Here is a 27,898-nt window from a genome sequence, read left to right on the forward strand (position 1 = left end):
CACAGCGGCGCGGCAAAGCCTTTATTGATGAGAAGGGGAGGGGCTCTGGAAGGCCCCACCCACCGTGGGCGTGGCCTCCTGCGTGGGCGGAGCCTCCCGCGGGCAGCGCAGGCTCGTTAATAATAAAAAGGGGCGGGGTCTCCGCGTGCCCCGCCCACGCCGGGAGGAGCTTCGGGCGCTGTTTGAATTGGCCCCGCCCCCGGGTGTGGCCACCTCATCCGCGAGGGGCGTGGCCAAAAGGCTCCGTCCCCTCTGGGCGTGGCTCCGCGTGTGGGCGTGGCCTCAGCTCCGCAGCCCATTGGTGGCCACTGAATGGGCGTGGCTTGCGCAGGCCCCGCCCCGCTGGGCGTGGCTCCTCGGGTGGGCGGGGCCTGTCAGGGCTCCGCCTCCTCATCGCTCACGGGGGCGTGGAGCTGGGGGAGGGGCAGGCGGAGGGGGGGCTCAGGGACCCCCCCACAGCCCCAGGACCCCCCTGAGCCCCCCCGAGCCCCCCCCGCCCGGCAGCACAGGGACCCCAAACGTCCCCCCCGGCCTCCCCCAGCCCCCGACTCACAGCGGGGGCAGAATGGCCCCAAATGCGCCCCCAGACCCCCAAATGCGCCCCCAGACCCCCCAAACGTGTCCCCACCCCCCCAGTGTGCCCCCAGACCCCCCCAACGTGTCCCCAGACCCCCAAACGCACCCCCCAGACCCCCCCAGTGTGCCCCCAGACCCCCCAAACGTGTCCCCAGACTCCCAATGTGCCCTGAGACCCCCCAGTGTCCCCCCAGCCCCCCCCCCGACTCACGGCCTGGGCGAGGGGTCCCCACTGCAGGGCCCGGGCCAGGCCCCGGCCGGGGTCGGGGGCCGCGTCAGCCCCCCAGTCCGTGATGGCCCCGAACGACCCCGTCACCGTCACCCACCCGGCCTGGGGGGCAAAGGGCAACGGTCAGGGGGAGATGGGGGGGCTGAGACCCCCCCCAAGAGGGGAAAAGGGGGGGCTCTGCCCCACTGAGGGGGGGTCTGGGGGATCTCTGCTCCCCGGCCTCACCTGGGGGTCCCCGGGCTCGCGCGGGGGGGGCTCTCCCGGCTCGCCCCCCCTTAGCAGGACCCCCGTGTAGCCGGGGGGCAGCGGCAGCTCCCGGCCCCCCAAGCGGCGCCCCCGGAACGCGGCCCAGAGCTCTGGGGGGGGGGGAGCACAGTGAGGGGGGAGGGACCCCCAGACCTCACCCCCCCCCCCCCGCCCAGAATCCCTCCCACACCCGAACGCAGCCCCCCCACCCCCCCAACCCAACTCCCCCCGGGACCCCTCGCTGCCCCCCCAAAATTCCAGCCCCTTTTCCCAGGACCCCCTCCCCTTCCCCCCGAACCCAGCCCCGCAGCCCCCGCCCCTCACCGCCGCCGGGGCCCGGCCGCGCCCGCAGGAAGGCGGCCACGGGCGCGGGCCCGTCGTGCTGGACGCGGCAGGGCAGGAGCTGAGCGGGCACCGGCGCCGGGGCGGCCCCGGGGGGAACCCGGACGCGCACCGCCATCACTGCGGCGGGACCGCGGGAACGGGAAGTGACGTCACGACGCGCCGGAAGCGGCACGGCGGCGCCCGCATGGAAATTTAGCGTGATGCGGTGCGAGGCATGATGGGAGATGTAGTTCGGGGTCTGGGGGCTTTGTGAGATCCCCCCCCACCCAAAAACAGTGTCCTGGGACCCCCCCAAGGACTCCCCCAGACCCCAGGGACCCCCCCCGCCCGCCCTCTGGGAGCTGCCAGCCCCACCCAGAGACCCCTCCCTCCCTCCGCCCACCCCGGGTCACACGGGACCCCCAGGGACCCCCCCTTGTCCCCTCCCGCTCCCCAAGGACCCCCCCGAGCCCCCCCCCCACACACACAGAGCCGGACACGGGTTTTGCGCTTCCCAAATTCTTCAGGGGTCACAGCACCCGGGGAGGGCGGTGGCATGTCACGACACATCACGACATGTCACGACACGTCACGACATGTCACGATACATCACGACATGTCACGACACATCACGGCATGTCACGACACATCACGACATGTCACGATACATCACGACATGTCACGACACATCACGGCATGTCACGACACATCACGACATGTCACGATACCGCCCGGCACGCCCCGTGGCGCCCCCATCCTGCGTCGCCATGGTCCAGCAGATCTTGTCCCGCCCCCACACACCGCGGCACTCCCCGACATGTCACGACATGCCGCGCTATGTCGCGACAGCTCAGGCCTCGCCCTCCCCCCGCAGCAGCCGCGCGAGCAGCAGGACCCCCCCCCAGCGCTGCCCCCGCACCCGCCCCTCCCCCCCCGGCCCCCCCCGCGCCAGGACCACCCCCCGGGGGGGGGCGGCGGCCGCGAGCGCCCATCCCCCCCCCGCCCCTCCCCCCGCGGGCACGAGCAGGGGGGCGAGGGCGGGGGGAGGGGCGGCCGCGCCCCCCCCCAGCACCAGGAGGGTCTCGGGACCCCCCCCCAGCGACCCCCAGAGGGCCTCGAAGGCGCGGCGGGCGCGGGGGGGGTCCCAGGCCGGGGGGAGGGCGAGGGGGCGCAGCCGGACCCGCAGGGGCAGCTCCAGCGGGGGGAGGGGCGCCAGGAAGGAGCCCCCCCCCCCTTTCTGGGGGGCCCCCCCCGGGGTGAAGACGGCGGCGGCCTCGAGGGCGGGGGGCAGCGCGCGGGGGGGGCGCAGGGTCAGGGTCAGCTCGGCCCCCCCGCGCCCCCCCCCCAGCGCCGCCAGCGCCCCCTCGGCCCAGCCCCCGCCCCCCCCCAGCAGCAGCTGCAGCGCCAGCGCGGGGGGGGGCTCGGGCCGGGCCTGGGGAGGGGTCCCGGCGGCGGGGGGGGGCTCGGACCCGGCCTGGGGAGGGGTCCCGGCGGCGGGGGGGGGCTCCAGGCGCAGCCGCAGCGGGAGGGGCACGGGCCGCCCCCCCCCCGCCAGCAGCGCCGCCCCCCAACCCTCGGGGTCCTGGGGGGCCCCGGGGGGGGCGGCGAACGGGGGGGGGGGCCCGGGGAGGCAGCGCAGGCGGCAGGGGGGGGGCGCGGGCAGCAGGGAGGGGGGAGCGCCCCCCCCGCCGCCCCCCCCGGGCCCGTTTTGGGGAGGGGGGCGGGGGGCGCAGCGCGGGGGGGGCCCCAAAACCGCGGCCAATTTGGGGGGGCCCAGAGCGGCCGCCAGCGCCGAGTGGAGGCGGCCGCGGTCCCGCACGTCGGGGTCCCCCCCCCCCAAGAAAGCCGCGGGGTCCCGGGGCGGGGGGGGGCACAGCGGGGCCCCCCCGCGGGGCAGGAGGGGGGCGGCGGCGCTCAGGACCCCCTGGGCCCCCCCCCAGCCCCCCCGCTCGGCCGCCAGCGCCCGCCGCAGGTACCCCCGGATTTGGGGGTGCATTTCGGGGGGGGTCCCGGGGTCCCCCCCCGGCGCGGGGGGGGGGTCGCGCAGCACCTTCAGCACCCCCCGGAGCTGGGGAGTGCCAGGGGGGGGCGGGGGGGCCCGCAGGACTTGCGCCATCAAAGCCCCCCCGAGGGGCCCCCCCAAAACCTTGGCGAGCTCCAGCAGGTGCGGGGGGGCCGCGGGGTGACCCCCCCCCAGTAATTCCTCGGCCGCCACCCCCAGCTCCCCCCCGGGGACCCCCCCGAACCAGCGCCGGTAGGCGACCACGGCCCGGCAGAACAGAACGGGGGGGCCGCCCCCCAAAAACCGCACCAGCCCCCACAGCCAGTCCCGCCCCCCCCGCGCTTTGCGGGAGGGGCTCCCCCCGCTCCGAGCCCCCCCCGAAATTTGGGAGCAAAACGCCGCCGCCGCCTCGAACCGGGGCAGGAACATTTCGGGGGGGTCCCCGCCCCCCCCCGGGAACAGAGCGGCGGCCAAGTGGGGGGGCAGCGGCGGGGGGGGGCCGCCCGCGCTGGTTTTGGGGTCCCCCCCCTGGAGGAGGCAGAGGAGGAAGAAGAGGCGCAGGGGGGGGGGCAGCGCGGGGTGCAGCGCGAGCGCGGCCAGGCGGGGCCCCCCCAAACCGCGGCCCCCCCGCAGCAGCGCGGCCTGGACGGGGGCGGGGTCCGCAGTGGCCAAAATCGGGGGGGCCCCCCCCGGGACCCCCCCAAAGTGCCGGAGCTGCAGCAGCTGGGCCCGGGCGGCCGGAGTGAGGCCGAAGGCAGAGCCTGGAGGGGAGGGGGGTCAGAAATGGGGGGGATTTGGGGGGGAGGGGGTCAGAAATGGGGGGTTTTGGGGGAGGAGGGGGGGTTGGAAATGGGGGGTTTTGGGGGAGGAGGGGGGGTTGGAAATGGGGGGTTTTGGGGGAGGAGGGGGGGTTGGAAATGGGGGGTTTTGGGGGAGGAGGGGGGGTTGGAAATGGGGGGTTTTGGGGGGGGGAGGGCTGGGATTTGAGGGATCCGGAATTGGGGGCGGGGGGGGGGGAATTGGGGGTTCTGGAGTTTGGGGTCCCGGGGGGGCTCTGGGACTCACCGGGGTCCGGCCCAGCCTCTTCCCAGGGATCCGCTGGATCTGGGGGGGGAAAGGAACGGGGGTCGGGGGGAGCCCCCAAAGCCCCCCAGGGACCCTCCCAGGGCCGTACTGGGATTTCCTGGGATCCTTCCCAGTCCCACTGCGGGGCTCCCCAGGGTCCCTGCTGGGACCCCTTCCCGCACTGGGACACACTGGGATCCCCCCTGCGCCCTTACTGGGACCCCCTGAGCTCTTCCTAGGACCCCCTGCACCCTCACTGGGACCCCCCAGCCCTTACTGGGACCCCCCTGCGCCCTTACTGGGACCCCCTGAGCCTTTACTGGGACCCGCTGAGCTCTTCCTAGGACCCCCTGCACCCTTACTGGGACCCCGCAGAGCCCTTACTGGGACGCCCCCAGTCCGTACTGGGCCCCCCACTCACCGCCCGCCCGCTCCGCCAGCAGCAGCACCAGGGGCTGCAGCCCGGGGGTCTCCCGGGAGCGGCTCCGGAGGGTCCCGAGGGCTCCGGGGGGGTCCCCGGGGGGGCTCTGGATGCTCCCGACGGGCTCGGCGGGACCCCCGGGGGTCTGGGGGGTCGCGATGGACTCGCGGCGGCTCCCGGGGGGGGTCCCGAGCGGTCGGGGGGGGCTGCCGGGGGTCCCGAGGCGCCGCAGCTCCCGCAGACACTCGGCGGCCGCCGCCGGGGCCCCCCCCGCGCCCCCCGCCCGCAGCAGCAGCGCCGCCAGCGCCGCGACCCCCGCGCGGTCCCCGCTGGCCACCAGCACCGTCAGGGTGGCCAGCAGCAGCAGCGCCCGGGGGGGCGCGGGGGGCGGCGCGGGGGGCTCGGCCAGCAGCGCCAGCAGAGCCCCCCCGGGACCCCCCCCGGGACCCCCCTCGGCCGGGGACCCCTCCCCGCACAGCGCCCGGGGGGTCTCGAGCAGCAGCAGCAGCAGCTCCGTCTGGGGGGGGGGCGGGGAAGTGAGGGGGGACCCCCAAATCGACCCCCCCGGGACCCCAAATAATCCCCCAGAGACTCCAAATCCCCCCCCGGGACCCCAAATCCTCCCCCAGAAACCCCAAATCCCCTCCAGACACCCCAAATCGACCCCCCCAGGGACCCCAAATCCCCCCTGGAACCCCAAATTCCCTTCAAGGGACCCCCAGGAGTTCGGGGGGGGGCACACAGGGAACGGTGACCCCCAAATCCCCCCCGCAGGACCCCAAATCAAGGCAAGGGACCCCAAATCCTTCCCCAGAAGTTCGTGGCCGCCCCAACCCCCCCCCGTTAGGGACCCCAAATCAGTCCCCCCGGGGGTCCCAGGAAGTTGGGGGTACCCCCAGCTCCGCCCTCAGGGGACCCCAAATCCCCCCCACCGAGGGATTCCGGGGGTCCCGGGCCTCGAGGCGACCCCAAACCCCCCCGGGTGACCCAAAATCCCCCTCGGGTGACCCCAAACCCCCCCGAGTGACCCCAAACCCCCCCCCGGGTGACCCCAAATCCTCCTCAGGACCCCAAATCCCCCCCGGGTGACCCCAACCCCCCCCGGGTGACCCCAACGCCCCCGGGTGACCCCAAATCCCCCTCAGGACCCCAAATCCCCCCCGGGTGACCTCAATCCCCCCCGGGTGACCCCAACCCCCCCCGAGTGACCCCAACCCCCCCCGGGTGACCCCAAATTCCCCTCAGGGCCCCCCCGGGGTTGGGCCCCCGGCCCCGCCCCTCGCGGCCGTCGCGCACCTGATGACGTGGGGAGGGGCGGGGCCGGCGCAGCGCGGGGGGCGCGGGGGGCGCGAGCGCGGCCGCGAGCCGGGCCCAGGGACCCCCCCCCGCCATGGCCGCGGGGGCTGCCGGGAGCGCCTGACGTCACGGCCCGCCCTCTCGGTGACGTCACGGCCCCGCTACGGCCGCGGGAAACGGCGGGGGTTGTGACGTCACGGCTCGCCCACGCGCCGTGACGTCACAGCGACAGCCAAGCGCACACCCGCGCCGTGGCCGCGGGAACTGTGACGTCACAACCAACACGGAGTGACGTCACGAGGTGCGGGGCTATCGCGCCCCCCCACCCGCAGGCGCCTTGTGGGGCCCCTACAGACCCCAGAGACCCCCGGCCCCTACAGACCCTGCAGGACCCTGCTGAGCCCCCCCGGCCCCTACAGACCCTGCAGGACCCTGCTGAGCCCCCCGGCCCCTACAGACCCTGCAGGACCCTACTGAGCCCCCCCGGCCCCTACAGACCCTGCAGGACCCTACTGAGCCCCCCCGGCCCCTACAGACCCTATGGGACCCTACTGAGTCCCCCCGGCCCCTACAGACCCTGCAGGACCCTACTGAGCCCCCCCGGCCCCTACAGACCCTGCAGGACCCTACTGAGCCCCCCCGGCCCCTACAGACCCTGCAGGACCCTACTGAGCCCCCCCGGCCCCTACAGACCCTATGGGACCCTACTGAGCCCCCCCGGCCCCTACAGACCCTATGGGACCCTGCTGAGCCCCCCCGGCCCCTACAGACCCTATGGGACCCTGCTGAGCCCCCCCGGCCCCTACAGACCCTATGGGACCCTGCTGAGCCCCCCCGGCCCCTACAGACCCTGCAGGACCCTACTGAGCCCCCCCGGCCCCTACAGACCCTGCAGGACCCTACTGAGCCCCCCCGGCCCCTACAGACCCTGCAGGACCCTACTGAGCCCCCCCGGCCCCTACAGACCCTGCAGGACCCTACTGAGCCCCCCGGAACCCCGCAGCCCCCCAAGCTCCCCCATAGCCCCCGCCGTGTCCCCCCCGGACCGTGTCCCCCCCCCCGTGTCCCCCGTGTCCCCCCCGGGCCGGTCGGACCGGCCGCACTCCCGGCCCTGCCCCCCCCCGGGGCACCGGGGACTCGCCCCGGCCGCACGTCCCGGCCCTGGTGTCCAGCTGACCCCCCCGGGGACAGCCTGACCACCCCCAGGGGACACAGGTGACCCCCGACAGCCCCCCCGGGGACACTCGGAGACCCCTGTCCCGTGTCCCCCTGCGAGCCCGGTGTCCCCGGCGTCCCCGTGTCCCCAGATGCCCCCCGTGTCCCCCTCCCCCCGGCGCTGTCCCCGCGTCCCGCGGTGTCCCCAGGCCGGGGCGGGGGCTCCCCGTTATTTCCCAAGCGGCGCCCGCCCGACCGGCTCCGGCTGCGGCGCGGCCCCGGCCCGACCGGCGGAACCGGTCCGGGGCACCGCGGGGCGGGACGGGGGACGCGGAGCGGGGCGGCACCGCCGGGACCGGCACGGCACGGCCGGGACAGCAGCGGGACAGCAGCGGGACAGCAGCGGGACAGCACAAACGGCACCGACGGGACGGTACCGGGACTGCACAGCCGGGATAACACAGCCGGGACCGGGAGAGCAGAGCCGGGGCCGGGAGAGCAGAACTGGAACCGGGACAACCAGGACGGCATAACCGGGATAACACAGCCGGGACAGCACCGGGACCGGGATAGCAGAGCCGGGACCGGGATAACACAGCCGGGACCGGGATAACACAGCCGGGACCGGGATAACACAGCCGGGACCGGGATAACAGTGCCGGGACCGGGATAACACAGCCGGGACCGGGATAACACAGCCGGGACCGGGACAGCAGAGCCGGGACCGGGATAACAGTGCCGGGACCGGGATAGCAGAGCCAGGACAGCACCGGGACAGCGCAGCTGGGACCGGCACAGCGCGGAGCGGCACTGCTGGGACAGCACCGGGACAGCTCCGGGACAGCGCAGGCGGCCCCGGTGCCGGGCGGTGCTGAGGCGGGGCGGCAGCGCGGGACCGGTGGCACCGGTGGCACCGGGTGTGGTGACAGCGGATCGCGGTGACGCCGGGATCGGGCGTGGGATGGACTGAGGGGCCGGATCCGGTGTCGGGATCGATCGGCGGCGACACCCAGCAGAGCAGGCGGGATCCGGCGTCGGAATTGATTCAATTCCCGGGATCTGAGCCCAAACCCAGCATCCTCCGGAGCGCTGGGATCCAGCGGGATTGGGGATCCAGCACTGGAATTCACCGGGGATCCGGCACCGAACCCGACCTGGGATCTGGGATCGGCTGCGGGTATTGACCAAACACTCGGGATCTGGCATCAAAACTGACCGAGGATTTGGGATCGGCTGTGGATATTGAGCGAACACTCGGGATCTGGGATCCGACTCAACCAGGGATCCGGGATCCGGCACCGAACCCGACGGAGGATCCGGGAATCCAGAGCGGAAGCAGCGCCGGGATCCGAGACCCAGCCCCGCCAGGGAGCCGGGAGCTGGGAATCGGCACCGAAACCCTCCGGGGATCGGAGCAGGGATCCGGGGGGGATCCAGAGGGATCCGGCGGGGTCGGGATCCAGCGGGATCCGGCGGGATCCGGCCATGCCGCGCGCGTTCCTGGTGAAGAAGCCGGTGGTGGCCACGGCCAAGCGCAACTGGAGCGAGCTCCCGGACGAGCAGCGGGCGGAGATCTACGTGCCCAGTACGGGGGCAGAGGATTTGGGGGGGGACAAGGGGCTTGGGGGGCCCCGGAGGGCCGGGGAGAGTCGGATGTTGGGGGGACCCCGAAGTGCGGCGGGATCCCAGGGTTTGGGGGGGACCCAAGGACTTGGGGGTTCCAGGAGTTCAAGGGGACCCCGAGGTTTGGGGGAGTCCAGGGATTTTGGCGGGTTCCGGGTGTTTTGGAGGGACCCCGGTGTTCGGAAGGACCAAGGAATTTGGGGGGGACACAGGAATTTTGGGGATCCAGGAGTTTCGGGGACCCCGATTTTGGAGGGATCCCAGGCTTTGGGGGTGACCTCCTCCCCCTCCAGGGGGATCCCGTTAATGACAGAGTTGGGGTTCAGCCCCAAAATCCCACCCAGACACTGGGGACGGGGGAGGGGGGGTTGGGGAGGATTTTGGGGTGCCCGGACCCCTGGATCCTTTTCGGGGCTGGGTGATTTTAGGGGGGATTTTGGGGCGGCCGCCTGTGTCCCTTTGTGGGGGAGGGGATTTTGGGGTGTCGCCTGTGTCCCCCCGGGGGGGGTGGGGAGGGCGGGGGGGTGGCGTCCCCCCCCCGGGGCCCACGCGGGCGACACCCGCCGGAAACCCCTAATTTGGGGTGTAATTTGGGCTGTAATTTGGGGTGTCGCGGCCGGAGCCGTCGGACCGGTCGGGGGAACCCCAAAGGGCGGGGGAGGGGAGCGGGGGAGGGCCCCCCCAAATCCTCCTCCTGCCCTGGGGGGGGGCTTGGAGGGGAAAAAGGGGTGGGGGGCTCGTTGGGGGGTCCGATTTGAGGAGGGGACGGGTCATGTTTAGGGTGCTCTTTTTGGAGTCATATTTTGGGGTGCCGATTGGGGGGGGGTCACGTTGAGGGGGTCCCATTGCGGGGTGGGATTTGGGGGTGCTGGACCCCCCTCAACCCGTGCCCCCCCCCAGTCTGCCTGGGGGGCTGCCCCCTGCGCAGGGACCCCGAGCCGGCGGTGGGGGAGGCCCCCGCGTCCCCCGCGTCCCCCCTGGACATGACGCTGCCCCCCCGCGCCCCCCCCGGCCCCTTCCTGCACCCCAGGGGCAAGGTAAGGGGGGCCCCCAAATTTGGGGGGGCCCTGGAGGGATGGGGGGGGGAGAAAAGTGACCTGGGGGGGTCAAATTCGGGGGAGGGGACTGTGACTGGGGGGGGGCCTAAAACTGGGTGTCCTTTATGGCCGGGGGTCCCTATGAGCAAGGGGGTCCCCAAAACTGGGCGTCCCCAAACTGGGGGGGGTCCTCAAAATCGGGGGTCCCCGAGGGAAGAGGTCCCTGGGGCTGGGGGGTCCCCAAGGTGGGGGGGGTCCCTGTGACGGGGGGTCCCCGAGCTGGGGAGGGGGACCCAAAACCAGGGGTCCCCATGACTGGGGGGGGCACCAAGGTGGGGGGGGTCCCCAAAATCAGGGTTTTTCCCATAACTGGGGGGTCCCCAGGCTGGGGGGCTCCCCAAAGGGGGGGTCCCCACCAGTCGGTGTCCCCATCACTGGGGGTCCCCCCCATTTAACCCCTCCCTCCCCTTCCTCGGCAGGTCCCGTCCGGCCCCTTGGGCGCTCCCCTCCCCCCGGGGCTGCCCCTGGCCGGGGGGGTCCCCGTGGGGGTCCCGGTGGCCGGGGGGGTCCCGGGGGGCTCCGAGCTCTTCTCGTGCCCCGTGTGCCAGAAGAGTTTCGGGTTCCAGCGGATGCTGAACCGGCACCTCAAGTGCCACAGCGAGGTGAAGCGGCACCGGTGCCCCTACTGCGGGAAGGGCTTCAACGACACCTTCGACCTCAAGAGACACGTCCGGACCCACACTGGTGGGACTGGGGCGGGACTGGGGAGGGATGGGGCGGGACGGGGCGGGGATGGGGCGGGGATGGCCGAGGACGGGGCGGGGATGGGGACGGGGAATGAGGCTACGGGTGGGGACAAGGATGGGATGGCGCTGGAAGGGGACGTGGGCAGGACAGGGACGGAGATGGAACAGGACAGGACAGGGACAAGAACGGTGACAGCGACCAACCCCCCCCCCCACCCCGCGTGTCCTCTCGTGTCCCCCAAGCATCCGACCCTACACGTGCTCCCCGTGTGACACGGCCGTGTCCCTGCTGTCCCCAGGTGTCCGTCCCTACAAGTGCTCGCTCTGTGACACGGCCGTGTCCCTGATGTCCCCCCGCTGTCCCCGCTGTCCCCAGGTGTCCGTCCCTACAAGTGCTCGCTCTGTGACAAGGCCTTCACGCAGCGCTGCTCGCTGGAGTCGCACCTGCGCAAGATCCACGGCGTGGCGCAGCGCTACGGCTACAAGGAGCGCCGGGCCAAGCTCTACGTGTGCGAGGAGTGCGGCGGCACGGCCGACAGCCAGGACGCGCACCTGGCGCACCTGCGCCAGCGCCACCCGCACAGCCCGCTGCTGGCCAAGCTGGCCCGCAAGGCCGCGGCCACGCCCGCGCCGCGCCCCGGCCCGCCCCGCACGGCCCCGGGCCCGTAGGGGACGCGCCTGGAATGGGGAATGGGGAGGGGGGTGTGGGACACGCCCAGGTGGGGCTGGGGACACGCCCGGGTAGGGAGGGACACGCTCACCTGGGGACACGCCCATTTGGGGACACGCCCATCAGGGACACGCCCATTGATAGGGGGACAAGCACCGGGTAGGGAGGGACACGCCCATTGATGTGGGGACACGCCCATTTGGGGAGGGACACGCCCAGTTGGGGACACGCCCATTTGGGGAGGGACACGCCCATTTGGGGACACGCCCATCGATGGTGGGGACATGCCCAGTTGGGGAGGGACACGCCCATTTGGGGACACACCCAGTTAGGGGAGGGACACGCCCATTTAGGGGAGGGACACGCCCATTTGGGGGAGGGGAGATGCCCAGTTTGGGGTTGGGGAAGAAATGGTCAGAGGCCACGCCCCCTTTGGGGTCAGGGTGGGGGAATTTGGGGATTGACCCCCCCCACGTGCAGCCAATGGGGCGTGGTCCGAAGCCACGCCCCCTTGGTGCACGGACACGCCCACTTTGGAGAGGGCCACGCCCATTTTGGGGTCTGGGCGGGGCCACCCTGGGAATTAAAGCCCCTCTGTGATCGCTGACCACGCCCCTCGTGATGGAGGACACGCCCCCTGAAGGAGCCCCTGGTCACACCTGGGGGGTCACTTGGGGGTCACTCTGGGGTCCCCGCAGCCCCTCCCCCACACCACGGCTGCTGTTAGTCCAGTTTTTATTGCCCGGGACCCCCCGGAATGGGGGGTGGGGGGGGGTGAGTGGGGGAGGGGCGGCCCCTCCCCCCACAAGTCCAGTTCAATTCTCCCTTTTGGTCACAGGTTCCGCCCCCTCCCCTCCCCCACCCCCGGGGGCGTTTGGCAAAAGGGGGGGGAGGGGGATGGGGGAGGGGCGGCCACACCCACCCGACCCCCCCCCCCCCCAAATCCTCCAGATCCCCCTAAGGCAGCTTGGCAGGGATGGGGGGAGCGTGGGGGCCCCCCAAGGTGCGAGGGGACCCCCAAAAATGGGGGGAACCCCGAAAATGGGGAGGGGCCCAAAATGGGGGGGACACCAAGGGCCAAAACTGGGGGGTGGCCCCGCAGGAAATGAAGCCCCTCCCCCAAAAGGAGGCGACCCCCCCCAAACTCTGCCCCACCCCCCCCAAGAAGTTTGATCCCCCAAATATGGGGTGAAATGCCCAAAAAAAGGGGGGGACGACCCCAATTATTGGGTGTGTCCCCCCCCAAATGGGTCGTACCAGCCAAGAGAGGGGTCCCCACTTAATGAGTGACCCCCCCCCAAATTGGGGTCCCCCCAAAGCGGGACCCCCCCATCACCCTGTGCCCCCCCTCTTCACGGGGCACCCCTTAATTAAGACCTGACCCCCCCCCCCACTAATTAAGATGTGCCCTCCCCCCCAATTAAGGCCTTGTTGTACCGCCCTGCCCCCACCAGGGGGCGCCACCCCACGGGGGGGGCGGGGCTCTTAAAGGGGCCGCACCCCATTTCCGTGAGGCCCTTTCGGGGGAGGGGGGTGCGGAGAATTTCGGGGTTATTTGGGGGGAGTTTTGGGGGGAAAACCCCCGAAAAAACTACTCGATCACGGCGATGAGGTCGTCGCCCTCGAGGCTGAGCCCGGGGCGCACGTGGAGCTTGGTGACCTTGCCCCCCACGGGCGCCGTCACCACGGTCTCCATCTTCATGGCGCTGAGGACGCACAGCGGGTCCCCCTTGGCCACCGTCGCCCCCTCCTTGACCCGGACCTCCACCACCTCCCCCGGCATCGGGGCCCCCACCTGGCCCTTGGCCCCCTTGTCCGCCTTGGGGTGCACGTGCATCTCCTGGGGGGGTGGAAAGCGGGGGCTCAGGGCTCAGTGGGGTCACTCAGGTGTCACCTCGGGCCACCCCGTGTCCCCAAAGTTGCCCCAAACCTGACCCGAGTTGGTCAGAACTTCCCGTGCTCCCCAAAACCCCCCCCCCGAGTCCCCAAAGACCCTCCTGTGTCCCCTCCGATTTTTTCAGCCCCCCCCAAGCCCCTTCCAGGCCCCTAAAACTCCTTCAGATCCCCCTAAAAGCTCCTCTAAGCCCCTCAAACCCCCTCAGACCCCCCCAAAACCCCCTCAGACCCCCCCAAAACCCCCTCAGACCCCCCGAGAAGTCCCTTGCCCCAGGTTGGAGCTCAGTTGCCCACCGAGCCCCAACACCACCCCCCTCCATCACCCCCTTAAACCCCTCACAACCCCCCAAAATCACCTCAACCCTCCCCGAGACCCTCCCAGAGCACCCCAAATGCCCACCTTGAGGGCCTGGGTGTCCCTGACCAGGATGGACCTCAGCTGCCCGTTGAGCTCGAAGAACACCTCGCGCTGCCCGGCCGCGTTCAGGTCCCCGAGCGCCAGCGCCTTGATGTGCAGCGTCTTGCCCCGCTCCAGCTCCACCTGGGCGTGAAACGCGTGTAAACGGTGTGCAAACGACATGCAAACGACATGCAAATGACATGCAAATGACATGCAAACGACATGCAAACGACATGCAAATGACATGCAAACGACATGCAAATGACACATAAACGACACGCAAATGACACGCGAAGGACATGTAAATCATATGCGAACGACATGTAAGGGGTGTGTGAGGGGTTCCAGGTGTCCACAAGCCCCAGTCCCCTCCCAGTGCCCCCCAGTCCCTCCCAGTTCATCCCAGTCCATTCCAGCCTCCTCTCAGTGCCCCCCAATCCCCTCCCAGTGCCCCCCAGTCCCTCCCAGTCCCTCCCAGTCCATTCCAGCCTCCTCCCAGTGCCCCCTAATCCCCTCCCAGCCCCTCCCAGTGCCCCCCAATCTCCTGCCAGTCCCTCCCAGCCTCCTCCCAGTGCTCCCCAGTGCCCCCCAGTCCATTCCAGCCTCCTCCCAGTACCCCCCAATCACCTCCCAGCCCCTCCCAGTGCCCTCAAGTCCCTCCCAGTCCATCCCAGCCTCCTCCCAGTGCTCCCCAGTGCCCCCCAGTCCCTCCCAGTCCATTCCAGCCTCCTCTCAGTGCCCCCCAATCCCCTCCCAGTGCTCCCCCGTGCCTCCCAGTCCATTCCAGCCTCCTCCCAGTGCTCCCCAGTCCCTCCCAGTCCATTCCAGCCTCCTCCCAGTGCTCCCCAGTGCCCCCCAGTCCCCCTCCCAGCCTTCTCCCAGTGCCCCCAATCCCCTCCCAGTCCATTCTAGCCTCCTCCCAGTACCCCCCAATCGCCTCCCAGCCCCTCCCAGTGCCCTTAAGTCCCTCCCAGTCCATCCCAGCCTCCTCCCAGTGCTCCCCAGTGCTCCCCAGTCCCTTCCCAGTGCCCCCCGGCACCCCCACCTCGAACTCCTCGGCGATGGTGGGCCCCTCGAGGAACAGGCGGGTGCCCAGGCAGGCCACGGGCCCGAAGGTGGAGGTGAAGGTGCGGAACTCGTCGTAGACCTTGGGGTAGAGCGCGGCCGAGAGCAGCTCCTCGGGGCTGGGGGGGGCCCCGTGCCGCGCCCCCAGCTCCCGGCCCAGCGCCTCAAAGTCCAGCGGGGGCAGCGACGCCCCCGGGCGCCCCTCGACCCGCGGCAGGTCCTTCAGCACCTGGGGGGCACGGGGGGGGGCGTTGGCATGGCAACGGGATGGGGCGACAATCATTGGGATCCGTTGCTAGGCTCGGGTTGGTTGCCGCGGCAACCAGCACCAGCAGCCGTCTCGAGGGGTAATTGCCATGGCAACCGTCGTTAGGACTCATCGCTAGGCTCGGGTGCCACGGCAACCAGCGATGGAGATGGCGGCAGGGACCGCAGCATCCCGTTGCCACGGCAACAGCGTCCAGTAAAGCCTCCCCAGTGCCCTCCCAGTCCCTCCCAGTGCCCAGCGGGGCTCACCCGGGAGCGGAAGGGCTCGGGGAAGCCCCCCGGGGGGACCCCGATGTGCCCCTGCAGGAACTCCACGACGCTCACGGGGAAGGAGAGCTCGTCCGCCCGCGCCTCGACCTCCTCCCGGGACAGCCTGTTCTGCACCATGAACTGCGCCAGGTCCCCCACCACCTTCGAGGACGGCGTCACCTGCGGGGCCACCCAGGGGTCACCTCAGGGTCAGCTCTTGGGTCATCTCGGGGGCAACACCTGGGGTCAACTTCTGGGGTCAGCTTGGGGTCAGCCCACGAGTCACCTCATGGGTCACCTCGACGGTCACCGCACGGGTCACCTCCTGCTGGCGGACCCACCCGTGGACACCACCCACCCCACAGAGATCATCCCACCCTGTGGACGCCATCTGTCCATGGACACCATCTCCTGAAGCCCCCCCACCCCACAAACATCACCCCCCACAAAGCCCCGCCACCCAGCCCCTCAGCCCCCGGGGCCACCCCACCTTGATGAGGTCCCCGAGCAGCTTGTTGGCCTCGGCGTAGGCCTTCTTGACCTCCTTGAACTTGTGGCCGAGCCCCATGGCGTGGGCCTGGAAGTGCAGGTTGGTGTACTGACCGCCCGGGATCTCGTTCTCGTAGACGTCGGCGTTGCCGGACTTCATGGTGGCCGTGCAGTCGAAGGCGGCGTAGAGGCCCCGCGCCGCCTCCCAGTACTCGCTGTACTCGAACACGCGCTCCAGGGAGATGCCTGGGGACAGCGGGGACACCGTGGGGACACCGTGGGGACACCGTGGGGAGGGGGCGTTGGCAATGAACTCGTGGCCGCCGCGGCGCCTCCAGGACTGCGGTGGCGTCTCCGCCCTTGGTGGCCACTCAAACCCATGGTGACCCCTCCAGGCCGGGTGTCCCCCCGTCCCTACCTGTGTCCAGCGGCGTCCCCCGGGCGCAGGCCACCACGGCGCCCATGCTGGGCTGGGAGGTCATGCCGGACATGGCGTCCACGGCCACGTCCACCACGTCAGCGCCGGCCTGGGCGGCCGCCAGCATGGAGGCCACGCCGGCGCCGGCCGTGTCGTGGGTGTGGATGTGCAGGGGCACCTCGGGGTGCTGCTCCCGCAGGGCCCCCACCAGCAGCCGCGCGGCCGCCGGCGTCAGCAGCCCCGCCATGTCCTGGAGAGGGGACACGGCGGTCACGGGACACCCTCCGTGTCCCACCCCTGCTCCAGCCCCCGAATCCCCCCCCCAGCACCCCCAAATCCTCCCTCCCATCCCTTCAAACCCCCCAAATCCCCATTCCCATCCCCCAAATTCCTCTCCTCTTTTCCGAATCCCCCTCCCAGCTCCTCTCCAGACCCTCAAATCCCCCCCGGGACCCACAAGCCCCACCCAGACCTTGATGCAGAGCACGTGGGTCCCCGCTGTCACCAGCTCCCGGGCCAGCCCCAGGTAGTACTGGAGGCTGTACTTGGTGCGGGTGGGGTTGGCCACGTCCCCGGTGTAGGACAGCGCGGCCTCCACCACGGCGCCGGCGTTGCCCGCGGCCTCCACGCCCAGCAGCAGGTTGGGCATGTAGTTGAGGGCATCGAACACGCGGAAGATGTCCATGCCGTTGGCCACGGCCACCTCGCAGAACCTGGGGACACGCGCAGCGCTCACGGCGGGGCACCTCGGGATGTCCCCAGGGGACGTTTGGTGATGTGACGTGGTCCGGGGGCGGCCACTCGGGGTCTCTCGTGTCCCCAGTGTCCCCTGGCCCCCATCCCTCCGTGTCCCCTGTGCCCCCATATCTCCCAGTGTCCCCTGTCCTGTCACGTCCCCGTGTCCCCATCATCCCCCGTACCCCCATCCCTTCACGTCCCCAGGTTCCCTTGTCCTCGGTGACCCCTACGTGTCCCCCGTGTCCCCGCTGTCCCCACATTCCCACGCCCCTCTGCCCCCCATGTGACCCCTCCACGTCCCCCCCACGCCCCCCCGTGTCCCCAGGCCGCCCCCCGAGCCCCCGGCGCCCCGTCCCGCACCGGTGCACGACGTTGTCGGGGTAGTTGGTGTAGCCCACGGCGTTGGCCCCGCGCAGCAGCATCTGGAAGGGGATGTTGGGCACGAGGCGCCGCAGCTCCCGCAGCCGCTCCCAGGGACACTCGTGCAGGAAGCGCATGGCCACGTCGAAGGTGGCACCTGGGGACACGCCCGGCCCTCAGACACGCCCCCCGCGGCCAGGCCACGCCCCTTCGTTCAGGTCCCGCCCTCAGGTGCGTCTGCACAAGCCCCGCCCACAAAGCCACGCCCTATTAAGCCCCGCCCCCACACTGCTCACCCTCAGCCCCACCCATCAGTGCCCCGCCCTTTAAGCCACACCCAGTTAGGCCCCTCCCCCGGCAGCCCCGCCCCGCTGAGCCCCGCCCTGCTGAGCCCCGCCCCATTAGGCTCCACTCCGCTAAGCTCCGCCCCGTTAAGCCCCGCCCAGCTAAGCCCCACCCATTAAGCCCCACCCCGCTGAGCCCTGCCCCGCTGAGCCCCGCCCCATTAGGCTCCACTCCGTTAAGCTCCGCCCCGTTAAGCCCCGCCCCTTGAGCCCCACCCCGCTAAGCCCCGCCCCATTGAGCCCTGCCCCATTGAGCCCCACCCCGCTGAACCCCGCCCCATTGAGCCCCACCCCGTTGAGCCCCACCCCATTGAGCCCCACCCCGCTGAGCCCCACCCCGCTGAGCCCCACCCCGCTGAGCCCCGCCCCATTGAGCCCCGCCCCATTGAGCCCCGCCCAGCTAAGCCCCGCCCCGTTAAGCCCCGCCCTGACCTCCCCAGGTCTCCATGCTGCACAGGGGGCTGAGTGCGTGGGCCACGAAGGGCGCGATGCGGGCGAGGTCGCGGGTGCGGACGCGGGTGGCCAGCAGGGACTGGTGCGCGTCGCGGAAGGTGGTGTCGGTCAGCAGCAGCCCCCGGTGCCGCCGCAGCGCCCGCGCGAAGCCCCCGGGGCCCTCCCGCTGCAGCACCGCCCGCAGCCCCTCGGGGGGGTCACCTGTGGGCAGCAAAGGGGGCAGCAAAGGGGGCAGCAAAGGGGCAGGGGTCAGCAAAGGGGGCAGCAAAGGGGCAGGGTGGGGGGCAGGGGGTCAGTGAGGGGGGCTTGGGGTCAGTGAGGGGGGCTCAGGGTCAGGCAGGGGGTGACAGAGGGTGGCCCTCGGGGGGGGGTCAGGGGGTGGCACACGCCCAAGGGCACGTCCTGCCAGGGACACCCCGGGGACACCCAGGGGACACTCAGGGGACACCTGGGGGACACCTGGGGGACACTCAGGGGATACTCAGGGGATACTCAAGGACACCCGGGGGACACTCAGGGACACCCGGGGGACACCCCAGGGACACTCAAGGACACCCCAGGGACACTCAGGGGACACTCAGGGGACACTCAGGGACACCCGGGGGATACTCAGGGGACACTCAAGGACACCCAGGGACACTCAGGGACACTCAGGGACACCCAGGGACACCCCAGGGACACCCCAGGGACACTCAGGGACACTCAGGGGATACTCAGGGGACACTCAAGGACACCCAGGGACACTCAGGGACACCCAGGGCCGTGCCAGCCCCACTCACCCATGGGCACCGCGGGGGGGTTGGGCTCCACCAGCGCCGCCTTCGCCTTCACCGGGAGGGGGGTGCTGGGCCCGTTCACCATCACGTGACCTGGGGGGGGGACACACGTGTGACAGGAGGGGTGACACACCCCAGGGACCCCCCCGAACACCCCCAGACCTTTTACAGCTCCCCCCAACCCCCCCCAAACCCTTCCCAGCCTCTTCCAGGCACCTCTACAACCCTGCCAGGACCTTTTAGAGCTGCCAGGACCCCCCAAAATCCCTCCCAGGCCACACTAAGGACCCTCGGGGGACCCCCCCGAGCCCCCCCCCGGGCCCCCCAGGCCTGACCCAGGTAGTGCAGCAGCTTCTGGGCGCGGTTCTGGCCCGGGCGCAGGTGGAAGAGCTCGGGGTTCTCGTCGATGAACTGGGTGTCGGCCGCGCCCGCCAGGAACTGCGGGTGGGCCAGGACGTTCTGCAGGAACGGGATGTTGGTCTGCAGGGACACAGAGGGGTCAGGGGGGGCCCAGGGGACAACGAGACCCCCCCCAAAGCTTGGGTGGGGCGTGGGGGGCACCGTGATGCCCCAAACCTCGGGGTGCAGCACCAAGAGTGCCCCGAGTCTTCCTGCGGGGCAGCAGCACCACCCTAAACCCTCGTGTGATGCGTGAGGGATGTCAGGACCCCCCCCAAATTCCTCTGCAGGGCATGATGGGGGCGGGGGGTCACCAAGACTCCTCCAAACCCCTCGTCCATCCCACAGAATCCCCCCCCCAAAAATCCCCCCAACCCCCTCACGGTGCCACCCCAAGACCCCCCCAAATCCCCCATGGGTCACACAGGGCCCCCCCCAAATCCCCCAAAACCCCCCCAACTCCCTCCCCTGCCCCCTCCCAGCCCCCCCGGCCCCACCTTGACCCCTCGGATGCGGAACTCGGCCAGGGCCCGGCTCATCTTGGCTGCGGCCGCCGGCTGGTCCGGCCCGTGGGCCACCACCTTGACCAGCAGGGAGTCGTAGTGGGGCGAGATCAGAGCGCCCTGGAACGCCGAGGCCCCGTCCAGGCGGATCCCCATCCCCTCCCCGGAGCGGAACACCTGGAGAGACACCCCGAGATCCTACAGACACCCCCAAATCCTACAGACACCCCAAACCTCCACGGAAACACCTACGGACCCCCCGAGATCCTACAGACACCCCCAAATCCTACAGACACCCCAAACCTCCACGGAAACACCTCCAGACACCCCCAACCCTAAGAACACCCCAAAACCCCATGGACGCCCCAAATCTATGGGCACGCCAATGCACCCCATCCCCTCCCCGGAGTGAAGAGACCCCAAAATCCTTCAGACACCCCAAAATCCCATGGATGCACCTACGGATACCCTGGAACCTATGGACACCCCAAGCGAGGTCCCAAGGGGGGGTGCACGGGCGGGGGTCCCAAGGGGGGGTCCCAAAGGGGTTCCAAGGGGGGGTCCCTGGGTTGAGGGTCCTGTAGGGAATCCCTGGGGGTCCCAAGGGGGGGTCCACGGGCGGGGGTCCCAAGAGGGGGTCCCATGGGGTGTCCTTATCTCGGGGGTGCCCCGGGGGGCGCGGGCACCTCGATGCGGCCGGTGTCGGGCTGGAAGCCGCGCGCGGGGTCCTCGGTGGTGACGCGGCACTGGATGGCGCAGCCGTTAACCCGGATCCGCTCCTGCTCCAGCCCCAGCTCCGGCAGCGACCGCCCCGCGGCCACCTGGAGCTGCGCGTGCACCAGGTCCACACTGGGGACAGAGGGGTCACAGGGGTCACAGGGGACAGAGGGGTCAGGGGACAGTGGGGACAGAGGGGTCAGGGGACAGTGGGGACAGAGGGGACAGAGGGGACAGAGGGGACAGAGGGGACAGTGGGGACAGAGGGGACAGAGGGGACAGAGGGGTCAGGGGACAGTGGGGACAGAGGGGACAGAGGGGACAGAGGGGACAGAGGGGTCACAGGGGACAGAGGGGACAGAGGGGTCAGCAGGGGCAGAGGGGACAGAGGGGTCAGTGGTCAGGGATGGGGGGTCAGAGAGGTCAGAGGGGACAGAGGGGTCAGGGATGGGGGGTCAGAGGTCAGGGATGAGGGGACAGAGGGGTCAGAGATGGGTGACAATGGGGTCAGGAGACAGCGGGAACAGAGGGGTCAGGGATGGGGGGACAGCAGGGCCAGAGGGGCCAGAGGGATCAATGGTCAGGGATGGGGGAACAATGGGGTCAGGGGACAGCGGGGACAGGGGGGTCAGAGGTCAGGGATGGGGGGTCAGAGGGGTCAAGGGTCAGGGATGGGGGGACAGCAGGGGGACAGCGGGGACACAGGCGGTACAGGGGATATAGGGGACAGCGGTCAGGGACAGTGGGGACAGCGGGGTCATGGGGGGACTGTTGGGGACACAGGCTCACAGGGGGACGCGGGGTCAGGGAGGGACGTGGGGTCACAGGGGGATACAGGGGGGCACTGGGGTGTCTGAGTGACCAGGGCACCCCACACCCCTCCAGGGGCCCCGGTGTTTTGGGAGCCCCTCGGCGTTTTAGGGGGTGGCCGGCATTTTGGGGTTTCCCTGCTGTTTGGGGGGGTTTCCCTGGTGTTTGGGGGGGTTTCCCTGCTGTTTTGGGGTTTCCCTGCTGTTTGGGGGGTTCTCCTGCTGTTTTAGGGTTTCCCTGGTGTTTTGGGGTTTCCCTGCTGTTTGGGGGGGTTTCCCTGGTGTTTTTGGGTTTCCCTGCTGTTTTGGGGTTTCCCTGCTGTTCTGGGGTTTCCCTGGTGTTCTGGGGTTTCCCTGCTGTTTGGGGGGGGTTTCCCTGCTGTTTTGGGGTTTCCCCAGCCGTTTCGGGGTCCCCGCTCACTCGGTGATCTCCTCGGTGACCGTGTGCTCCACCTGCAGCCGCGAGTTCACCTCGATGAAGAAATAATCCCCGTTCTGGTCCACCAGGAACTCCACGGTGCCGGCGTTCTCGTAGCCCACCTGCGACCCCAAACCCGCCCGTGAGGGGGGCCCCGGGCACCCCGAGCCCCCCCCAGAACTCCTGGGTACCCTCCCCCCCCCAACTCCTGGGACCCCCATGGGGCTCTCGGGGTCCTCGCCAGCCCCAATTCCGGGGGTCCCCCCCGTTGTCCCCCCGGGTTTTGGGGTCACCTGCCGGGCCAGGCGCACGGCGTCGTCGGCCAGGCGGGCGCGGAGCTCGGGGGGCAGCCGGGCGGCCGGGGCGATCTCCACGACCTTCTGGTGCCGGCGCTGCACGGAGCAGTCCCGCTCGAAGAGGTGGACAACGTTCCCGTGGGAGTCACCTGGGGGAGCGGGGCGTCAGGGAACCCCAAAAACCCCCAAAAACGGACTGGGAACCCCAAAAAGGGAGCTGGACACCTCAAAAAGGGACCGGGACCCCCCAAAAAGGGAGCTGGGAACTCCAAAAAAGGACCTGGACATCCCAAAAAGGGAGCTGGGAACCCCAAAAAGGGACCTGGACATCCCAAAAAGGGACCTGGGAACGCCATAAAATGACCTCGACACCCCAAAAAGGGACCTGGACACCTCAGAAAGGGATCTGGGAACCCCAAAAAGGGACCTGGACATCCCAAAAAGGGACCTGGGAACCCCAAAAAGGACCTGGGAACGCCAAAAAGGGACCTGGGAACCCCAAAAAGGGACCTGGACACCCCAAAAAGGGACCTGAGAACGCCATAAAATGACCTCGACACCCCAAAAAGGGACCTGGACACCTCAGAAAGGGATCTAGGAACCCCAAAAAGGGACCTGGGAACCCCAAAAAAGGACCTGGACATCCCAAAAAGGGAGCTGGGAACCCCAAAAAAGGGACCTGGGAACGCCAAAAAGGGACCTGGGAACCCCAAAAAGGGACCCCTGGAAAGGTCCTGGGTGCCCAGGTACCCTAAAAGTCCCCAGAGACCTCCTGGAAGTCCCCAAGGACCTCCCAAAAAAAGCCCCAAGGGCCCCTCCCAGCGTCCCAGGGACCCCCAAACCAGCCCGAGGACCCCCCCAAAAGAGTCCCGGGGCCCCCCCGGGCCGTACCCAGGATCTGGACCTCGATGTGCCGCGGGCGCTCGATGAATTTCTCCACGAACAGGTCCCCGTTCCCGAAGGCGGCCAAAGCCTCCGAGGTGGCGCGGGAAAAGTTCTCCTCCAGCTCCTGCGGGACCCCGAAAGTGGCACCCCAAATCCCAGGGACCCCAAATCCCAGGGACCCCGAATCCCCCAGGGACCCCGAATCCCCCAGGGACCCCAAATCCCCCAGGGATCCCGAAACCCAGGGACCCCAAATCCCAGGGATCCCAAATCCCAGGGGCCCCAAATCCCCCAGGGACACCAAATCCCAGGGATCCCAAATCCCCCAGGGATCCCGAAACCCAGGGACCCCAAATCCCAGGGATCCTAAATCCGGTGACCCTCAACCCCAGGATTTCCCCCCCTGCAGTCCCCTCCCCCCAAATCCAGGGACCCCAAATCTTGAGGATCCTCAAATCCAGGAATCCCAAACCCCAGGATATCCCCAACCCCCAAATCCACAGATCCCAAACCCAGGGCTCCCAAAATTCCTGGGTCTTCCCAAATCTGGGATTTCCCCCTCCGCCCCCCACTGCGTTACCCCAAATCCAAGCACCCCAAAGCCTGGGGTGCCTCAAACCACGGGGTTCCCCCAAATCCAGAGTCCCCCCACCCCAACCCTGGGGTCTCCAAAATCCAGGATTTGGGGTTCCTGGGATTTGGGGTTCCAGGGATTTGGGGGTCCTGGGGATTGGGATTGCTGGGGATTTGGGGTTCCTGGGATTTTGTGTTCTGGGGATTTGGTGTTCCTGGGGAATTTCAGTTCCCGGTCACGTGGGATTCTGGGGATTTGGCGTTCCGAGGGATTTAGGATTTCGGGGGATTTGAGGTTGCAAGGATTTGGGTTCCTGGTGGATTTTGTGTTCCTGGGCACCGGAACTCCAGGGGATTTGGGGTTCCGGGGATTCGGGCTCCGTACCTGGGGGGCCCGGACCACCCTCATGCCGCGGCCGCCGCCGCCGTGGGCGGCTTTGAGGATCACGGGGAAGCCGACGCGGGCGGCGAATTCCTGAGCCTCGGCCAGCGCCGACACCGGCGACGGCGTCCCCGGCACCACCGGCACCCCTGGGGGGCACGGGGGGCTCAGCGCCCGCCCAGAGAGCCCAGAAATCCCCGAGACCCCCAGAAATCCCCCTGAGACCCCCAGAAATCCCCCCGAGAGCCCAGAAATCCCCCAGAAATCCCCCCAAGACCCCAGAAATCCCCCTGAGACCCCAGAAATCCCCCTGAGACCCCCAGAAATCCCCCAGAAATCTCCCCGAGACCCCCAAAAATCCCCCTGAGACCCCCAGAAATCCCCCAGAAATCCCCCCCAAGATCCCAGAAATCCCCCTGAGACCCCCAGAAATCCCCCAGAAATCCCCCTGAGCCCACACAGAACCCCAACACGCCCCCTGGAACCCCCAAACTCCCACACAGATCCCCCTCCCCGGCCCCCGGGATCCCCAAATGCCACAAAGCCCCTCCAGGAACCCCCGAATTCCACCGAGACCCCCCCCCCCAGGAACCCCCAAACTCCCTCTCCAAAACCCCAACCCCCCCCATAACCCCTCCAATCCCCCCATACCCCATCCCAATCCCCCCAAAACTCCCCCCCAACCACCCCCATACCCCCCAAACCCCCCTTGGAGCCCCCCCCAGAGCCCCCCGGGACCCCCACCCGCGGCGATGGCGATGGCCCGAGCCTCCACTTTGTCCCCCATCTTGCGGACGACGTCCGGGGGGGGTCCCACGAACCGGACCCCGGCGTCCAGGCAGGCCTGGGCGAAGTCGGCGCGCTCAGACAGGAACCCGTAGCCGGGGTGGATGGCGTCCACCTCGTTCTCCTGGGGGGCACGGGGGGGTCACGGGGCCACCCTGGCACCCCCAGACCGCCCCCACAGGGACACCCCCAGTGTCCCCTCCCAGCGTCCCCAAGTGCGGCCCCCTCGCCGGTATCGCCCTCGCCACGTCCCAGCCGTCGCAATGTCCCCAGGTGTGCCCAGGTGTGCCCAATGTCCCCAGGTGTGCCCAGGTGTGCCCAATGTCCCCAGGTGTCCCCGGGTGTCCCCAAGTGTGCCCAGGTGTGCCCAATGTCCCCAGGTGTCCCCGGGTGTCCCCAAGTGTGCCCAGATGTCCCCAGGTGTCCCCGGTGTCCCCAGGTGTCCCAGGTGTCCCAGGTGTCCCCAGGTGTCCCCAATGTCCCCAGGTGTCCCCAATATCCCCAGGTGTCCCCGGTGTCCCCAATGTCTCCAGGTGTGCCCAGGTGTGCCCAGGTGTCCCCAATGTCCCCAGGTGTCCCCAAGTGTGCCCAAGTGTCCCCAATATCCCCAGGTGTCCCCAGGTGTCCCCAATGTCCCCAGGTGTCCCCAATGTCCCCAGGTGTCCCCAGACCTGCGCCACGCGGATGATGTCGGGGATGTGCAGGTAGGCCTGCACGGGGGGCAGCCCCCGCCCCACCAGGTACGCCTCGTCCGCCTTCTGCCGGTGCATCTGCCCCGTGTCCTGCTCCGAGTACACGGCCACCGTGCGGATCCCCAGCTCCGTGCACGCCCGGAACACCCGGATGGCGATCTCACCTGGGCACACGGGGACAGCTGGGGACAGCTGGGGACAGCTGGGGACATGGGGACAGCTGGGGACATGGGGACAGCTCGGGGACAGAAGGACAGCCGGGGACATGGGGAGAGCTCGGGGACAGTTCAGGGACAGCTCGGGGACACGTGGACAGCTCGGGGACAGAGGGACAGTTGGGGACATGGGGAGAGCTCGGGGACAGTTCAGGGACACCCCAGGGACACGGGGACAGCTGGGGACAGCTCAGGGCCAGCTCAGGGACAGCCGGGGACATGGGGACAGCCAGGGACAGCTCGGGGACACAGGGACAGCTCGGGGACATCCCGGGGACACCCTGGGGACGCCCTGGGGACACCCCGGGGACACCCGGCTGGCGATGTCACCTGGGGGCCACGGGCGGGGGGGAGGGGATCAAAGGGACATGGGGGGGGTCCCAGAGGACACGGGGGGCTCAGGGAGGTTCCCGGGGGGGTTGGGGGGGGTCCCAGGGGTCTGGGGGGGTCAGAGGGGGCTCAGCCCCCCCCGGGCCGGCCGCTCACCCCGGTTGGCCACCAGGACCTTGCGCAGGGGCCGGTAGCTGACGGGGCGGGCGGGCCCGGGGGGGCCCCGGAGCAGCCGCAGCCCCAGGAGGGCGCGGCCCCCGCGGGGGCGGCACAGCTGGAACATCTGGGGGGGGAAGAAAGGAAAGGGGGGGTCAGCGCAGCCCTCGACCCCCCCCCCCCACCGGTGTAGAAGCCCCCTCCCCCCCTGCTCCCCTTTGCCCCAGTGACCTTTGACCCCTCCCCTGACCAAAAAACACCAAAAAGCACCTGGGCCCCCCCCTCCCCCACCCCCCGCTCCCCTCTGCCCCAGTGACCTTTGACCCCTGCGCTTTGATCTCCCCAAACCCCCCTCGCACGGGGGTCTCCCCCCCCCCCCAAAAGGACCCTTCTTGCACAGCCACCCCTCCCCCCCCCCCAAACCCCCCTTGCACGGGGATTTTTGCACAAGACCCCCCCCGGGGCCCCCCCCTTGCACACTCAGGGTCCTGCCCGGGCCTGTCCCCCTTGCACAACCCCCCCCTTGCACAATCGCCTCTTGCACGAGCCCCCTCCCCAGGCACCTTTCCCACCCCCCAACCCCCCCCCAGGACCCCCTGGCACCAATCCCCCCCCTCCCCTCCCCTTCGCACGACCCCAGCTCCTTCCCGAGATCCCCCCCCCGCCTTTCTCACACCCCGACCCCCCCCCCAGAGCCCCTCAGAGCCCCCCAGCCCCGGTACCGTCCCCTCGCTGTCCCCGGCTGTGTCCTGGCTGTGTCCTGGCCCCTCTGCTGGCCCCCCCTCTCTCCTGTCCCCTCTCTCCTCTCCTGTCCCTTTTCTCTCTTGTCCCCTCTCTCTCCTCTCCCCTCTCTCCCCTCTCCTGTCCCCCCTCTCTCCCGTCCCCTCTCTCCGGAGCCCCTCGCCGGCCCCGGCTCCCCCCGGGCTCCCCCCGCCCCCGCCCGCAGCCCCCGCCCCCGCTGCCCCCCCCGGTGAATCATTGACCGGGGGGCAAAGTCCGCCCGGCCCCGGGGGGCACCGGGGGGCGCGGGGACGCTGCGGGGTCGCTCCGGGGGTCGCTCCGCTGCTGCGCGGCCCCGCACCGGGAGCACCGGGAGCCCCGGTCCGCGCTGGGGCTGCAGGGGCTCCATGGGGGGCTACAGGAGGGGCCGGCCCGGGGGTCCCAGACCCTACGGGGGGCTCCCGGGGGGGTCATGCAGAGGGGTCCCGGGCCCCACAGGGGGCCCTACGGGGGGTCCCAGGCCCCATAGGGGGTTTTACAGGGGGTCCCGGGCCCCGTAGGGGACCTAAGGACCGGCGGAGGGTCTCAGGCGCTATAGGGGATCCTATAGGGGGTCCCGGGCGCCATGGGGGGGTCCCGGACCCCGGTGGGGGGGGGGGCACGGGCGGCCCGGGGGTCGCGAGGGTCGCAGCCCCCACAGCGGGCGGGGGGTGTCCCCTGTCGAGGGGGGCCATGTCGCGACAGTCGGGCGATACCGGAGGTCACGTGGTGCCCACTCACCGCTCCGCGAGCGCCGCTTTCCCCCGCGTCCCGGCGGCCGCGCTGGCCCCGCCCCCCGCCTCCCATTGGCCGCCCGCCAGAGGCTCCGCCCACTCCCCGCGGAGGCCCCGCCCCTTTTCCCAAACAAGGCGCTTCATTGGTCCGCCCGCTTCCGCCCACGCATCGCTATTGGCTCACTTAAGTGTCGCTCGTTGCTGAGGCCCCGCCCCCTCCCGTCCCGCAGATAAGGGCGTGGTTTAGTGACGTCACAGCCGCTCCTCCCGCCGCCATTGGCCGCTCGGCGGGCGCTGACGGGGCGGGGGCGGGGTCGGGTGATCTCACGTGATCGGCCCAGGCCCCGCCCTTCCCGGGAGTGCGGTCCTCCCGCCCAGCAGGGGGCGCGCTTTGCAAGG

At 70.3% G+C, this 27,898-nt stretch overlaps 4 protein-coding genes across 4 annotated transcripts; 1 reads left to right on the top strand and 3 right to left on the bottom strand.

The window, feature by feature from the left end:
* Positions 1 to 4: 4 nt before the first annotated feature.
* Positions 5 to 1,523, bottom strand: RNASEH2C (ribonuclease H2 subunit C). Its single transcript, XM_082300373.1, has 4 exons — positions 1,376 to 1,523; positions 1,031 to 1,161; positions 788 to 907; positions 5 to 413 (listed from the first exon to the last, which is right to left on the bottom strand). Exons 1-4 carry the CDS (start codon positions 1,509 to 1,511, stop codon positions 375 to 377), a joined length of 426 nt encoding a protein of 141 aa, XP_082156499.1. The 5' UTR covers positions 1,512 to 1,523; the 3' UTR covers positions 5 to 374.
* A 355-nt stretch (positions 1,524 to 1,878) lies between these two features.
* On the bottom strand, positions 1,879 to 6,280 carry LOC309584372 (uncharacterized protein). The gene is made up of 4 exons (XM_082300349.1): positions 6,160 to 6,280; positions 4,864 to 5,380; positions 4,443 to 4,481; positions 1,879 to 4,138 (listed from the first exon to the last, which is right to left on the bottom strand). Exons 1-4 carry the CDS (start codon positions 6,253 to 6,255, stop codon positions 2,226 to 2,228), a joined length of 2,565 nt encoding a protein of 854 aa, XP_082156475.1. The 5' UTR covers positions 6,256 to 6,280; the 3' UTR covers positions 1,879 to 2,225.
* A 2,519-nt stretch (positions 6,281 to 8,799) lies between these two features.
* OVOL1 (ovo like transcriptional repressor 1) lies at positions 8,800 to 11,389 on the top strand (the record flags this gene model as incomplete). Its single annotated transcript, XM_082300238.1, has 4 exons — positions 8,800 to 8,899; positions 9,838 to 9,974; positions 10,559 to 10,718; positions 11,097 to 11,389. 4 exons carry the CDS (start codon positions 8,800 to 8,802, stop codon positions 11,387 to 11,389), a joined length of 690 nt encoding a protein of 229 aa, XP_082156364.1.
* Positions 11,390 to 12,752: 1,363 nt separating this feature from the next.
* Positions 12,753 to 27,558, bottom strand: PC (pyruvate carboxylase). Its single transcript, XM_082300348.1, has 21 exons — positions 27,507 to 27,558; positions 26,007 to 26,133; positions 25,285 to 25,469; positions 24,572 to 24,737; positions 23,831 to 23,976; positions 22,879 to 22,996; positions 21,985 to 22,136; positions 21,695 to 21,813; positions 20,434 to 20,596; positions 19,742 to 19,924; positions 19,181 to 19,325; positions 18,849 to 18,938; positions 18,049 to 18,270; positions 17,273 to 17,429; positions 16,647 to 16,887; positions 16,175 to 16,424; positions 15,758 to 16,002; positions 15,268 to 15,447; positions 14,732 to 14,980; positions 13,687 to 13,827; positions 12,753 to 13,230 (listed from the first exon to the last, which is right to left on the bottom strand). Exons 2-21 carry the CDS (start codon positions 26,131 to 26,133, stop codon positions 12,982 to 12,984), a joined length of 3,528 nt encoding a protein of 1,175 aa, XP_082156474.1. The 5' UTR covers positions 27,507 to 27,558; the 3' UTR covers positions 12,753 to 12,981.
* Between the last annotated feature and the right edge of the window lie 340 nt (positions 27,559 to 27,898).

This window comes from Coloeus monedula (assembly GCF_965178545.1).
Source record: "Coloeus monedula genome assembly, chromosome: 39".
Classification (NCBI taxonomy): domain Eukaryota; kingdom Metazoa; phylum Chordata; class Aves; order Passeriformes; family Corvidae; genus Coloeus; species Coloeus monedula.